Source organism: Coregonus clupeaformis, chromosome 1 (assembly GCF_020615455.1).
Source record: "Coregonus clupeaformis isolate EN_2021a chromosome 1, ASM2061545v1, whole genome shotgun sequence".
Classification (NCBI taxonomy): Eukaryota; Metazoa; Chordata; class Actinopteri; order Salmoniformes; family Salmonidae; genus Coregonus; species Coregonus clupeaformis.
The window spans coordinates 23,474,990-23,490,749 of record NC_059192.1 but is presented as its reverse complement, the minus strand read 5'-3'; the positions used below and the strand labels follow the sequence as shown (position 1 = coordinate 23,490,749).

At 46.2% G+C, this 15,760-nt stretch overlaps 1 protein-coding gene across 4 annotated transcripts in view; it reads right to left on the bottom strand.

The window, feature by feature from the left end:
* Positions 1 to 15,760, bottom strand: part of LOC121549058 (formin-like protein 1) — a 48,429-nt gene that overhangs the window by 17,020 nt on the left and 15,649 nt on the right. For all 4 annotated transcript variants that reach the window (XM_045212643.1, XM_041860910.2, XM_041861048.2 and 1 more), the window contains exons 2-5: positions 11,222 to 11,305; positions 3,165 to 3,248; positions 2,951 to 3,024; positions 849 to 932 (exon numbers count right to left, since the gene is read on the bottom strand). In XM_045212643.1, the coding sequence (XP_045068578.1) occupies positions 849 to 932; positions 2,951 to 3,024; positions 3,165 to 3,248; positions 11,222 to 11,305 (326 nt within the window). The remainder of the gene's footprint in view (positions 1 to 848; positions 933 to 2,950; positions 3,025 to 3,164; positions 3,249 to 11,221; positions 11,306 to 15,760) is intronic.

Sequence of the window (15,760 nt, the reverse complement as noted above, 5' to 3'; positions counted from 1 at the left end):
GCGAATAATCGCACCAACTGTTGTCACCTTCTCACCAAGCTGCTTGGTGATGGTCTTGTAGCCCATTCCAGCCTTGTGTACGTCTACAATCTTGTCCCACACATCCTTGGAGAGCTCTTTGGTCTTGGCCATGGTGGAGAGTTTGGAATCTAATTGATTGATTGCTTCTGTGGACAGGTGTCTTTTATACAGGTAACAAGCTGAGGTTAGGAGCACTCCCTTTTAGAGTGTGCTCTAATCTCAGCTCGTTCCCTGTATAAAAGACACCTGGGAGTCAGACATCTTTCTGATTGAGAGGGGGTCAAATACTTATTTATTGCAAATCAATTTATAACATTTTTGACATGCGTTTTTCTGGATTTTTTTGTTGTTATTCTGTCTCTCACTGTTCAAATAAACGTACCATTAAAATTATAGACTGATCATTTCTTTGTCAGTGGGCAAACGTACAAAATCAGCAGGGGATCAAATACTTTTTTCCCTCACTGTAGCCTACTTTTGGCCATCCAATAGCTTAACCACCTATCAAGCAACATTCAAATTCTGTTGCTGCAGGATTATTTTGCTGTGACAATATAGGTCAAATTAAGATCATACATCTGAATAAGGGATTTGGACATGAATGGGAGAGATGAAACGATACTATCAATATGGAATATTAAAGTTATGTTAAATGTTCAATCTAAAGCCCTAGGATATTTTTCACTACTAATGGGTCCCAAGAAAAAGAAGGAAAGACCCAGAACCCCCATAAAGAACCACATCAGGATGGACACCCAAGGTCAAAACCTTGCCTTTTCCTCTCAGATTGTCTTATCCATATATAGATGTGAAGGACTGCTACTCACTTGACGGCACATTGGGCGAAGGACACATAGTCAACCAGGACATCCAGGCCACGGTTCTCCTCACTGAGGAACTCCTGAGCCCAGCTGGAGAGGAGGGGAACAGGATAGGATGGGAAACAGGAGGGGGAAAGGATAGTAAGACCCAATTGGCACACCTTAAAACAATTAACAATTAATGGTTTTTGCTAGCCACCATGCTTCTACATCTGCATTGCTTGCTCTTTGGGGTTTTAGGCTGGGTTTCTGTATAAGCACTTTGTGACATCTGCTGATGTAAAAAGGGCTTTATAAATACATTTTATTGATTGATTGATTAACCACAGCTGCACAATGTTTATCTACACTGTACAACCCCCATACAATACACCAATCAGACTTTACAGCAGGCAAAAGTCACTACAACCACAATCAGACACACATTACAACATCCAGTCATAACAATATTGTCATGACTCTCCTGACAGTGGGTCAAAGGACCCATCAGCTAGGCAAATGTTTGAAGAGGGGAATGGGGGCTGTGGCGGTCTTGACACTTTAACACTGGGTTGTAAATTTAATCAGGAGAGAAATCTCTCCCTGGCTCTCTAGTATTGAGATAATAATGCCTTTGTCTAGAGAGAGAGTTTTGCCGCCAAAACCTTTTTCCCTAAAAAGTGAACATTGGAACATTTATTTCTATCATCCGAATGTTAAGAATGGTCAGTGGGGATCTAAAGAATAATCATGTCATATTGTTTATTATTTTGTGATGTCATTAAGGATGGTGTAACACAATAACTGTAACTTGGAAAGTGTACACATTCTATTTGTCAAGTTTACATCTAAATGTATAAAATATATGATTAAGTATGAGAGTATTTTGGTGACGATAGGAATGTGATTTTAGTCTTCTAATGAGATCATTGTTTTTCATATAAACTTTTGCCCAGCCAGTAACCACGCCCCAAGGGAACACAGACATTGTGTCGGCGTGATGGAACGCCCCCTTTTTACCCGAGAATAGAAAGACTTCGTAACGAAATTCACATTAGACCAGAAAGCTTAAAATGGTTAGACCAGAAAGAAGTGAGACGGTGGTCTACACGTCTGAAAATGGTTGGAACGTTGAACCTCAACACGAGGTGAAGAAGATACACTCACTAGACCAGAACATTGGCAGTCTGCAGCTGGACGTGTAAAGTGATCTAGAACTTTGACTAACCACACTAGGTGGGAAGAAGAACATCCCATCTCAGACAATCACGGGTGCATCTGAGTATCTGTCCTATTTGAACCCTCCACTCCAAGCCAGGACAACTAAGGACATTGTGACCTCTGGTGGACAACAAGAGCCTTACACTCATCGGCACCTTCCCCATAGGAGTGATTGGTTTCAACAGAGAGACGACGAACAAAGACAGACACGTAAATACATTCATGAATTCTTCTCAGAATGGGCAGTGGTTAGGGTGCTAAGTATTCTGATTACTGTGAGCGTAGTTTCCAAATGTATGTACGATACGTTTGACTCTCTTTGTCCCTCTCTCCCTCCTTCTATACCTACCCCTCCCTTTCCAAGCAGTCATGCTGTTGTTAGTACGCTAGGGACCTTTTCACAGTACACAACTGGAAATTTGGTCTATCCAGGTGATAGTAACCACAAGTAAAACAGTAAAACAACAATCTCACTCGACGAAACGGTGAAAGATCATTCCCACACTTAACAACAAGCAATTCTGGTGCATAGTTTACAACAACAACAATTACTTACATCTGACTGGAGCTGCCCAATAGCATCTAACCCTGACTCTAGACCCTGCAAGCCTAAATCCAGCATCTTATGGTTTGCTAATGAATATCCAATAATTCTATCGTATTTCAGTGCTCTCACGCAATGCCCTTTTACAGGATTAGCATTTTGTTGGTAGAGTTTATAATGGTTTTATCATTATAAATAAGCTAATTGATCCCACCTCCTCTCCCCTGTAACTAGTCCCCAGGTCGTTGCTGTAAATGAGAATGTGTTTTCAGTCAACTTACCTGGTAAAATAAGGGTTAAAAAATATAAAAATGACCAATAGATTGGAGTAAGTGGAAAAGTTGGGTAAGGGAGTGGGTCTTACCCGATATGATTGGTCCTCAGGGAAATTTCCAGCTCTCTCAAGACCTGTGTGGACTCCTGGACACGCCTCTTGAACTGTCATAACACAAACAACAACATAGCTTTTGCAAATTCATTTTATATCGGTGATTACTTCAAGGAATTATGTTTTTGAAAGTATCTGAGCAGGGTCATAGCCCAGACTGGCCTCGTTCAGGACTGTAATGGTACAGTACCTTACGACTAACCCCTCCCTGGTCAAGATAACTTCTGAGCTTCAGCAAGTAAGCAGAGGGTGGATTCTTCACTTGGAACCGTTCCTGTAGGAAGCAGAGCAGACAGACAGACAGACAAAGAGAGACAGAGAGAAAGAGAGAGAGAGAGAGAGAGAGAGAGAGAGAGAGAGAGAGAGAGAGAGAGAGAGAGAGAGAGAGAGAGAGAGAGAGAGAGAGAGAGAGAGAGAGAGAGAGAGAGAGAGAGAGAGAGAGAGAGATGGTAGATTGTATCTAATTATGTTGATTGCATGGGTGCACTGTGGGAGAAAGGGACCAGAGGGCAAAACTCAACAGAGACTTCACAGCCTTGATGATTACACTGCTTAATTTATGCTAACATAACCAATGATATATCCGTTGATGAGGCTGAACCAATGTTGGGACATGTATATGCATGTCAGGATGCCAATCTACAGTGCCTTGCAAAAGTATTCATCCCCCTTGGCATTTTTCCTATTTTGTTGCATTACAACCTGTAATTTAAATTGATTTTTATTTGGATTTCAGGTAATGGACATACACAAAATAGTCCAAATTGGTGAAGTGAAATGAAAAAAATAACTTGTTTAGATAACCCTGAAGGAGCTGCAAAGCTCCACAGCGGAGATTGGAGTATCTGTCCATAGGACCACTTTAAGCCGTACACTCCACAGAGCTGAGCTTTATGGAAGAGTGGCCAGAAAAAAGACATTGCTTAAAGAGAAAAATAAGCAAACACATTTGGTGTTCGCCAAAAGGCATGTGGGAGACTCCCCAAACATATAGAAGAAGGTACTCTGGTCAGAAGAGACAAAAATTGAGCTTTCTGGCCATCAAGGAAAACGCTATTGTTAGGCCTACTGCTGATAGGTAGCTCTCTCTGCTCTCTCCCTCCCCTCTGTCTGTCCTTGATTGCAGGAGTGAAGTCTGGTGTGCGGGAGTCAGGGTTCCAGCTGCAGCTCATTCACCATAATCACCTCAGCCTTTAAGACCCGGTCAAACTTACCACTCATCGTCAGATCATAGTCAAGACGACCATATATTTGGAACCTGACTCCTGCCTCCGCTTCACTCCTGCCACCACCATCCTGCTCTCCATTACCGGACCTCTCTTTTGGACTCACCACGGACACTAGGACATTACGGTACCACACCTGCCCTGATCTGGATCTGTTACCCTCCCTGTACCTGGACTTGCTCTTCCCATATATTTGGAAACCTGGACTTTGAACATTGTAAATAAACCTGTTAAAACTTCTCTGGCTTGGTGTACTTGTCTGCATTTGGGTTCTTATCCAGTTGAATCATAACAGTATGATCTGACCAACATGAACCCAGCAGACAGTAGCTCGGATACCACCCCAGAGTGCACTCAAATTTGGACTGCCATAGCCAATCAGGGCATTTTACTTGGCCAACATGATACCCTGTTTAAAACGATTGCTGAGGACAGTCAGGTGCTGCTTAATCAGGTTCAATTACTCTCCAATCAAGTATCTGCCCTTACTACCCCTTCAGCCCAGATCAGAGAGCCTTTTGTTCCTGCTCCAGAGCGCTATGACGGGAACATGGGAACCTGTGGCGATTTTTTGACTCAATGCTCGTTAGTGTTTGAACAACAGCCCCTCACCTACGCCTCAGAAAGAGCCCGTATTGCCTACCTTATCAACTCTACTAGCGGTTCCGCTCGTGCCTGGGGATCCGCGGTCTGGGAGAGTCAGTCGGACATTTGCAACGCTTACGTTGCCTTCACCACGGAGATGAGGAAGGTTTTTGACCACCCCGTACGAGGCAAGGAGGCTGCGAAACGGCTGTTTTCTCTTCGGCAGGGGGCTCGTAGTGTGGCGGAGATGGCAGTGGAGTTTCGGACTTTAGCAGCAGTGAGTGGTTGGAATGACGAGGCATTACAAGGAGTGTTCATCAATGCTTTGTCTGAGACCTTAAAAGATGAATTGGTGTCATATGATGAATCGCCTACGCTGGATAATCTTATTTCACTCACTATCAGGTTGGATAATCGGATTCGGGAGCGCCGCCGGGAGAGGAGTGTTAGTTCCAAGCAACCTGTCTGTCATCAACAAACTCCTCCCTGCATCGTCCCTACGGAGAGAGCCGTGTCTTCCCGAGTCGATACGAGGAGCACTGAACCCGAAGCCATGGAGGTGGGTCGTGCACGGTTGTCATCAGAGGAGCGTGCACGTCGTATTCAGGCTCGGGTCTGCCTGTATTGTGGAGAAGCTGGTCATTTCGTTCCTTCCTGCCCAGTTCGTCCGGGAAAAGGGCCGGCTCATCATTAATGGGAGAAGTTTTGGTGAGCCGAGCAGCGGATTCTTCCTCTTCTCCCCGCATTCTGCTCCAGGCATCCCTCCAGTGGCAGTCCCAGAATTTCTCTGTTAGTGCGCTGATTGACTCTGGTGCCGACGAAAGCTTTTTGGATAGAGAGTGGGCTCAACAAATGGATTTGGAGACTGTTCCTATGGACTGTCCGCTGCAGGCTAAGGGTCTAAATGGACAATTGTTGAACCGCATTACCCATCAGACTGTTCCTGTTTGTCTTAGAGTGTCGGGAAATCATCAGGAGAACATTCAATTCCATATTATCGACTGCCCACAGACTCCCCTGGTCCTTGGTATCCCCTGGCTCATAAAACACAATCCACACATTGATTGGGTGACAGGTAACATTGTTTCATGGAGCACATTTTGTCATGTGAATTGTTTGTGTTCTGCTCAGACTCCTGCCAGTACTGTGCCTCAACCTCCACTGGAGTCCATGGATCTTTCTGCTGTTCCTGACGTGTATCATGACCTGGCATCCGTTTTCTGCAAACACAGAGCTACTTCTCTTCCTCCTCACCGGCCTTACGACTGCGCCATTGACCTCCAGCCAGGAGCCCCGCTCCCCAGCAGTCGCCTGTACAATCTCTCCCGGCCGGAGACGGAGGCTATGGAGAACTACATTCGGGACTCCTTGGCGGCAGGTATTATGCGTCCTTCCTCGTCACCTGTAGGAGCGGGATTCTTTTTTGTTGCTAAGAAGGATAAGACCCTCAGACCCTGTATTGATTACCGTGGACTTAACAACATCACCATTAAGAACAAGTATTCTCTGCCTTTGATTAATTCTGCTTTTCCCCTCCTTCATGGTGCTACCATCTTTACGAAACTGGATCTACGAAATGCGTATCACCTGGTGCGCATTCGTAAGGGTGATGAATGGAAGACTGCCTTCAACACACCCTTGGGACATTTTGAGTATCTGGTTATGCCTTTTGGGTTGTCTAATGCCCCTGCTGTTTTTCAGGCACTAGTCAATGATGTCCTTCGGGACATGTTGAATCGGTTTGTTTTTGTCTATCTGGATGATATCTTGATTTTCTCAGAGTCCTCCCAGGAACATGAACTGCATGTGCGCCAGGTGTTGCAAAGGTTGTTGGAGAACAAACTGTTTGTGAAGATGGAGAAATGTGAATTTCATGTGTCTGAGACCTCTTTTTTGGGTTACATCATAGCTCAGGGGGAGTTGCGGATGGACCCAGCTAAGATCTCTGCTGTCACGGACTGGCCAGCTCCCTCTACCCGCAAAACAACTTCAACGATTCCTGGGGTTTGCGAACTTCTATAGGAGGTTCATCAAGGACTACAGCCGCATTGCGGCGCCACTCACCGCTCTCACCTCCATCTCACGACCGTTCGCTTGGAATGAAGGGGCCGAATCAGCGTTCGAAGAACTGAAACATCGCTTCGCCTCGGCTCCCATTCTGATGCAGCCGGACCCCCGACCGCCAGTTTGTCGTGGAGGTGGATGCATCCGACACTGGGGTAGGTGCAGTGTTGTCACAACGTTCTCCCTGAAGATAACAAACTGCATCCCTGTGCTTTTCTCTCAAGGAAACTTTCTCAGGCAGAGAGGAATTATGATGTTGGAAATCGTGAACTGCTCGCCGTTAAGCTGGCTCTCGAGAGTGGCGACATTGGTTGGAGGGGGGCGGAACAACCCTTCATCGTTTGGACGGATCATAAGAATCTGGCTTACCTCCAGTCAGCGAAGCAGCTCAACCCCCGTCAAGCCAGGTGGGCACTATTTTTTGGGAGATTCAATTTTTCTCTGTCTTACCGTCCTGGGTCACGCAACGTCAAGCCTGACGCCCTGTCTCGTGTTCATTCGGCTGTTGATACTGGTAGTAACCCTGAACCCATTTTGCCTCCTACCTGCAGTATTGCAGTCATCACATGTGACATCGAGGGGATTGTTAGACAGGCTCAACATCATCAAGCTGACCCTGGGAGGGGTCCTCCTAACCGGATGTTTGTCCCTGAGTCTGCTCGCTCCCAGGTACTTCAGTGGGCTCACTCGTCTCCCCTTACCTGTCACCCTGGAGTTTCGCGGACCCTTGACTTTGTGCGACGGAAGTTCTGGTGGGCCACGATGGAGGCGGACACTCGAGCCTTCATTGCTGCTTGTACGGTATGTGCACGAAGTAAAAACTCCACCCAGGCCAGCGCTGGTCATCTACGACCTCTACCTATACCCAGCCGGCCCTGGTCGCATATCGCTATGGATTTTGTCACTGGACTTCCCCCCTCGTCTGGTAAGACTGTCATTCTTACGGTGATTGATCGCTTTTCTAAGTTCGCTCATTTTTTGGCCCTACCTAAACTGCCCACTGCCAGAGAGACGGCTGATATTTTGGTTGAACATGTGTTCCGCTCTCATGGTCTACCCACGGATATTGTCTCTGACAGGGGTCCCCAGTTTGTCTCCCAGGTGTGGAAAGCTTTCTGTAAAGCTTTGGGCATTACATCCAGCCTGTCCTCTGGATATCACCCCCAGACCAACGGGCAAGCCGAGAGAGCGAACCAGGAGATGGAGACCGCTCTTCGCTGTGTCACTGGGTCTAACCCTGGGTCATGGAGCTCCATGCTCCCCTGGGTGGAATATGCTCATAACACCTTGACTAACGCTTCCTCTGGTTTGTCTCCTTTTCTGTGTGCTCTGGGTTATCAACCTCCCCTGTTCCCTTCCCAAGAGAGGGAACTTGCGGTACCCTCGGTGCAGTCCCACATGCGCCGCTGCTTCAAGGTCTGGAGGAAGGCCAGGGTAGCTCTGTCCCGAGCTTCGGCGTACATGCAGAGGCAAGCCAACCGTCACCGGTCCCAGGCTCCCGGTTACTCTCCTGGTCAAGAGGTATGGCTGAAGTCACGGGACCTTCCATTGAAGGTGGAGTCTAGGAAGATGGCGCCTCGTTTTATAGGACCGTTCAAGATACTGTCTATTGTTAACCCCTGCGCGGTCAAGCTACAGCTTCCTGCCTCCCTACGGGTTCATTCCACCTTTCATGTTTCCCAGATTAAGCCTGTGTCGGTTAGCCCTTTGTGCCCGCCCTCTCGTCCCCCTCCTCCGCCCAGGATCGTGGGTGGGGGTCCGGTCTACACTGTCCGGCGACTTCTGGATGTTCGCCGCCGAGGTCGTGGTTTCCAGTACCTGGTGGATTGGGAGGGTTATGGTCCCGAGGAACATTCCTGGGTGCCCAGGAGCTTCATTGTGGATCCTGCTCTGGTCCGAGAGTTTCATAGGTTACATCCCGATAAACCCCGTCGGCCGCCAGGTGGCGTCCGTAGAGGGGGGGGTACTGTTAGGCCTACTGCTGATAGGTAGCTCTCTCTGCTCTCTCCCTCCCCTCTGTCTGTCCTTGATTGCAGGAGTGAAGTCTGGTGTGCGGGAGTCAGGGTTCCAGCTGCAGCTCATTCACCATAATCACCTCAGCCTTTAAGACCCGGTCAAACTTACCACTCATCGTCAGATCATAGTCAAGACGACCATATATTTGGAACCTGACTCCTGCCTCCGCTTCACTCCTGCCACCACCATCCTGCTCTCCATTACCGGACCTCTCTTTTGGACTCACCACGGACACTAGGACATTACGGTACCACACCTGCCCTGATCTGGATCTGTTACCCTCCCTGTACCTGGACTTGCTCTTCCCATATATTTGGAAACCTGGACTTTGAACATTGTAAATAAACCTGTTAAAACTTCTCTGGCTTGGTGTACTTGTCTGCATTTGGGTTCTTATCCAGTTGAATCATAACAGCTATGTCTGGCGAAAACACAACACCTCTCATCACCCCGAGAACACCATCCCCACAGTGAAGCATGGTGGTGGCAGCATCATGCTGTGGGGATGTTTTTCATCGGCAGGGACTGGGAAACTGGTCAGAATTGAAGGAATGGTGGATGGCGCTAAATACAGGGACATTCTTGAGGGAAACCTGTTTCAGTCTTCCAGAGATTTGAGACTGGGACGGAGGTTCACCTTCCAGCAGGACAATGACCCTAAGCATACTGCTAAAGCAACACTCGAGTGGTTTAAGGGGAAACATTGAAATGTCTTGGAATGGCCTAGTCAAAGCCCAGACCTCAATCCAATTGAGAATCTGTGGTATGACTTAAAGATTGCTGTACACCAGTGGAACCCATCCAACTTGAAGGAGCTGGAGCAGTTTTGCCTTGAAGAATGAGCAAAAATCCCAGTGGCTAGATGTGCCAAGCTTATAGAGACATACCCCAAGAGACTTGCAGCTGTAATTGCTGCAAAAGGTGGCTCTACAGAGTATTGACTTTGGGGGGGTGAAGAGTTATGCACGCTCAAGTTTTCTGTTATTTTTTTGTCTTATTTCTTGTTTGTTTCACAATAAAACATATTTTGCAACTTCAAAGTGGTAGGCATGTTGTGTAAATAAAATGATACAAAGCCCCAAAAAATCCATTTGATTTCCAGGTTGCAACGCAACAAAATAGGAAAAATGCCAAGGGGTGTGAATACTTTCGCAAGCCACTGTATCAATTGATGCCAGGTCAGAGTTGAGGCAGAGGGCCTTTGATAACAATGGCTCTAACTCTGCTAGAATAAGGGAAGGGACAACATTGAACCATTGCAGGTCTGTGCTGCAGTGACAGTGACAGGTGTCCTGTGTGTCACTCCCCTCCGAGCCTCAGGAAGTTATCTGCCTCGTCACCGTTGCCACAGCAACCTACAATATTGATGAGGTTGCCAGCAGGACACAGTGTGTGTGTGTGTGTTTGTGTGTGTGTGTGTGGTGGTTGTTTCTTGCGTGCGCACGTACATGTGTGTGTGAACAACCACTCTCATTGCGTTAGTGTGTCAATGGGGTGCTTTCCTGGAACCAAGGACACACTGACAAAAATAAACACAACAACTCAATGCTGCTATACGACGGTCTGCAAATCAGGGATTCAATCATTACAACGTAGTATTCTCTAAAGATGTTTCATGTAACCTCACTCTGAAATAGTGGTGTAAAATACTTAAGTAAAAATACTTTAAAGTACTACTTAAGTCGTTTTTGGGGGTATCTGTACTTTACTTTACTATTTAAATGTTTGACTACTTTTACTTTGACTTCTCTACATTCCTAAAGAAAATAATGTACTTTTTACTCCAAAAGTTTTCCCTAACACCCAAAGGTACTCGTTACATTTTAAATGCTTAGGAGGACAGGAAAATAAGTCAAATTCACACATTTATCAAGAGAACATCCCTGGTCATCCCTACTGCTTCTGATCTGATGGACTCGCTAAACACAAATCCTTTGTTTGTAAATTATGTCTGAGTGTTGGAGTGTGCCCTGGATATCCATAAATTTTAAAACCAGTGGCGTCTGGTTTGCTTAATATAAGGAATTTTTAAATAATTTATACTTTTACTTTTGATACTTAAGTACATTTTAGCAATAACATTTACTTATGATACTTAAGTATATTTAAAATCAAATACTTTTAGACTTCAACTCAAGTAGTATTTTACTGGGTGACTTTGACTTTTAGTTGAGTAATTTTCAATTAAGATATCTTTACTTTTAGTCAAGTGTGACAATTGGGTCGTTTTTCCCTCCACTGCTCTGAAGTTCCCCTAGGAACTATGATTACATCCTGTTACTGTAATGTTAACTACAGTAGGTGTTATTGACACAGTACGGTAGTGTTGTATGGTGCAGTGGAGTTGGAGTCCCACCTGATCACAGACCAGTTCCCACTTCTTCTCATTGTCATACTGACACAGGATCTTCACCTTGTCTGGAGGCAGATTCATGGAGTTCTACGGAGAGAGAGAGAGAGAGAGAGAGAGAGAGAGAGAGAGAGAGAGAGAGAGAGAGAGAGAGAGAGAGAGAGAGAGAGAGAGAGAGAGAGAGAGAGAGGATTCATATGTCAGAAAAAAGTTTGATTCCATATGGTGTTGATCAAAACATGAACTTTGATAAGCAATGATGGCAAATTATGTTTTGTCGCAACAGGTTCTACTGGAGCAATTATGATGAGTTGACTTGATGTGCTTCAAAACATCATGTGATGAGCGTATCTTATCACCTTTTCTTACTGCAACTGAAAACTAGACACAAATGACTGGGTGGCATTTAGCTTGCTGATATGCTGCAGATATACAGGTAACTGACTGCCGAAAAAAAGGAAACACCAACATAAAGTGTCTTAATAGGGCTTTGGGCCACCATGAGCCAGAACTAAACTAAGACCGTTGCTGAAACAAAGAAGGTTCTGCCAAGTTGTTCTGCCGAGTTGTTCGAGGAAGGAAAGAGAGGAAGGGTCCAAAAATCAATTTCAATTACAGGTAGTAATGCAACAAAATAGGAAAAACGCCAAGGGGGATGAATACTTTTGCAAGGCACTGTACCTAGATGGTAATGCGCCGTCACAATCTTCACTCTCTCTCTCTCCCACTACTCTCTCCTCTTCTATCCTATCATCTCTCCCTTCTACCAAATCCTTCCCCCTCCTGTCTCCTGATTCTGGCTCTTCGACCCTACTCTCCTCTCTTTCCGCATCCTATGACTCGCACTGTCCCCTTTCCTCCCGGCCGGCTCACCCTCCCCTCCTGCTCCGTGGCTGAGTGAATCATTGTGAGTTTACAGAACAGGGCTGCGGGGAGCTGAGCAAAAATAGCGGAAAACTAAAGTTCCAGAGGACCCTCTTATCCTTTCACTCCCTCTCTACTTTCTCTTCCTCTGTATCTGCTGCTAAAGCCACTTTCTATCACTTTAAATTTCAAGCTTCTGCCTCTAACCCTAGGAAACTCTTTTCCACCTCCTCCTTCCTTAATCCTCCTCTCCCTCTCTGCAGTCGACTTTCTCAACCACTTTGAAAAGAAGGTTGACTACATCCACTCCTCATTCACTCAGCCTATTGAGTCCACTGGTCCCACTCACACAGAACTACCCTACGCCTTGACCTCTTTCTCCCGTCTCTCTCCAGATAAAATCATGTAACTAGTGAGGTCTAGTGAGGTCTGGCCGCCCGACAACCTGCCCGCTCGACCCCGTCCCCTCCTCCCTTCTCCAGACCATCTCTGGAGACCTTATACCTGTATCCCTTTCTTTTCATTCCAAAACACTTGAGTGTGCTGTCGCTGATCAACTCTCTCATTATCTCTCTCAGAACTATCTTCTTGACCCTAACCAGTCAAGCTACAAGACGGTCATTTAACCGAGACTGCTCTTTGTGTCACGGAGGCTCTCCGCACTGCTAAAGCTGACGCTCTCTCCTGTTTTCATCCTCCTAGATTTATCTGCTGCCTTCAACACTGTGAACCATCAGATCCACCTCTCCACCCTCTCAGGGCAGGGCGTCTCAGGCTCTGCACACTCTTGGATTGCATCCTACCTGGCATGCCGCTCCTACCAGGTGATGTGGAGAGGATCTGTCCCCCAGGGGTCTGTTCTAGGTCCTCTCCTCTTCTCTCTATACACCAAGTCACTTGGCTCCGTCATATCCTCAGACGGTCTCCCATCATTGCTATGCGGATGACACAACTATTTTTGTCCTTCCCCTCTTCTGACACTGAAGTGGCGACACACATCTGTGCGTGACTGGCAGATATCTTAGCTTGGATGTTGGTCCACCACCTCAAGCTCAACCTCAACAAGACGGAGCTGCTCTTCCTCCCGGGGAAGGCCTGCCCGCTCAAAGACCTCTCCATGGTTGACAACTCCAGTGTCGCCCTCCCAGAGTGCAAAGAACCTTGGCGTAACCCTGGGCAACACCCTGTCGTTCTTTGCAATCATCAAAGCAGTGACTCGCTCCAGCAGGTTCAAACTCTGCAACATCCATAGAGTACGACCTTTCCTCACATAGGAAGTGGCGCAGATTCTAATCCAGGCACTTGTCATCTCCCGTCTGGACTACTGCAACTCGCTGTTGGCTGGGCTTCCCGCTAGTGCCATTAAACCCCTGCAACTTAACCAGAACTCTGCAGCTTGCCTGGTTTTCAACCTTCCCAAGTTCTCCCATGTCACCCCGCTCCTCCGCACACTCCACTGGCTTCCAGTCGAAGCTCCCATCCACTACAAAACCATGGTGCTTGCCTACGAAGCAGCAAGAGGAACTGCCCCTCCCTACCTTCATGCTATGCTTAAACCCTACACCCCAACCCGAGTACTCCATTCTGCCACCTCTGGTCTCTTGGCCCTCCCACCCCTATGGTAGGGCAGCTCCCGCTCAGCCAAGTCCAAGCTCTTCTTTGTCCTGGCACCCCAATGGTTGAACCAGCTTCCCCCTGAAGCTAGGACAGCAGAGCCCCTGCCCATCTTCCGAAAGCACCTGAAACCGTACCTCTTCAAAGAATATTGTAAACAATCCCCATCCAGAACCAACACTTGCACTTGACAATCGCCACCCCCCTTTTTCTAGCTCTGACTTTGCTAATAATTACTTTATTGAGGAAAAGTGTACTAACTATACCTTTTGATATGTGGTTGTCCCACCTAGCTATCTTGAGATTAATGCACTAACTGTAAGTCGCTCTGGATAAGAGCATCTGCTAAATTAAGTAAATGTGACTGAGACGGCCATGGCATATGGTTTACATCGTTTTCATGCTAATCAAAACATTCAGTGACCACTTGTGCCCTGTGGATGGGGGTATTGTCATCCTATGGAGGCATAGCCAAGGTCGACAAAATAATGGCCTGCCCAGCAGTTTTATACAGGACCCTTAGCATGATGGGATGTTAACTGCTTAATTAACTCAGGAACTAGACCTGTGTGGAAGCACCTGCTTTAAATATACTTTGTATCCCTCATTTACGCAAGTGTTTCCATTATTTTGGCAGTTACCTGTATGTATTTGTGACATATTTGTGAACACTGCAAATCATAGATGGTATGAGTCACCTGAAAATCCTGACCATATGAATAGGCCATGTGAATAGACAGGCACACAATGTCCCTTGAATGCACAGTGCAGCCAGTTGCTATGACAAGCTCGTCAATAATGCATCAGCACCTCAATGATTTCATTAAGCATCACTCGGCGGGGACAATCCTGCTCCTATACAGTCGCCCCTGTCACGGCCCCTGTGACTCAGAGGTCAATTTCACTACCGACAGGCGACCCTAACTGCTGCCAGATAGTGTTCCTGTTACACCCGGGGGCCTGGTGCTGTTGCCACAACATGGGAGAGTGTGCATTTCTAAACAGACTTGGTTATAGGTCTAACTGGATTTTTTAAGAGGGTGGTATGGAGAGACAGGTGAAGGGGGAACAGTTAGAGAGAGTATGCATCACTGTCTGATGGAAATCTTATCTTCAAAACAGAAACTTTTCAGGAAATTGAATAAATTCTCATATTTTCCTATTAACGATCACACAATTAGGAAACTTTAGAAGCTAATTTGAACACATTTTCTTGGTCCTAGTCATGAAATGTTCCGAATATATTGAGGGAAGTTACTGCTTTCAATAAATACAAAATAAAACAAAAGGGCAAAGATTTAGTTACGAGGTTTTCATCAGACAGTGACGATAGGTGACATAATTCTGACGTCATCTTGTCAGAACTTTCACTCACACACATTTTTTAAAAGGTATTGGAGAGTCAGGTAGCTACAGAGCTACAGAGATGGTCTGCATGTAAACATTATTACATTGTTCACCATACTACAGTCGTGGTCAAAAGTTTTGAGAATGACACAAATACTAATTTTCACAAAGTCTGCTGCCTCAGTTTTGATGATGTCAATTTGCATATACTCCGGAATGTCATGAAGAGTGATCAGATTAATTGCAATTAATTGCAAAGTCCCTCTTTGCTATGAAAATGAACTTAATCCCCAAAAAACATTTCCACTGCATTTCAGCCCTGCCACAAAAGGACCAGCTGCCATCATGTCAGTGATTCTCTCGTTAACACAGGTGAGAGTGTTGACGAGGACAAGGCTGTAGATCACTCTGTCATGCTGATTGAGTTAGAATAACAGACTGGAAGCTTTAACAGGAGGGTGGTGCTTGAAATCATTGTTCTTTCTCTGTTAACCATGGTTACCTGCAAGGAAACACGTGCCATCATCATTGCTTTGCACAAAAAGGGCTTCACAGGCAAGGATATTGCTGCTAGTAAGATTGCACCTAAATCAACCATTTATCGGATCATCAAGAACTTCAAGGAGAGAGGTTCAATTGTTGTGAAGAAGGCGTCAGGGCGCCCAAGAAAGTCCAGCAAGCGCCAGGACCGTCAGCTGCAGGATTGGGGCACCACCAGTG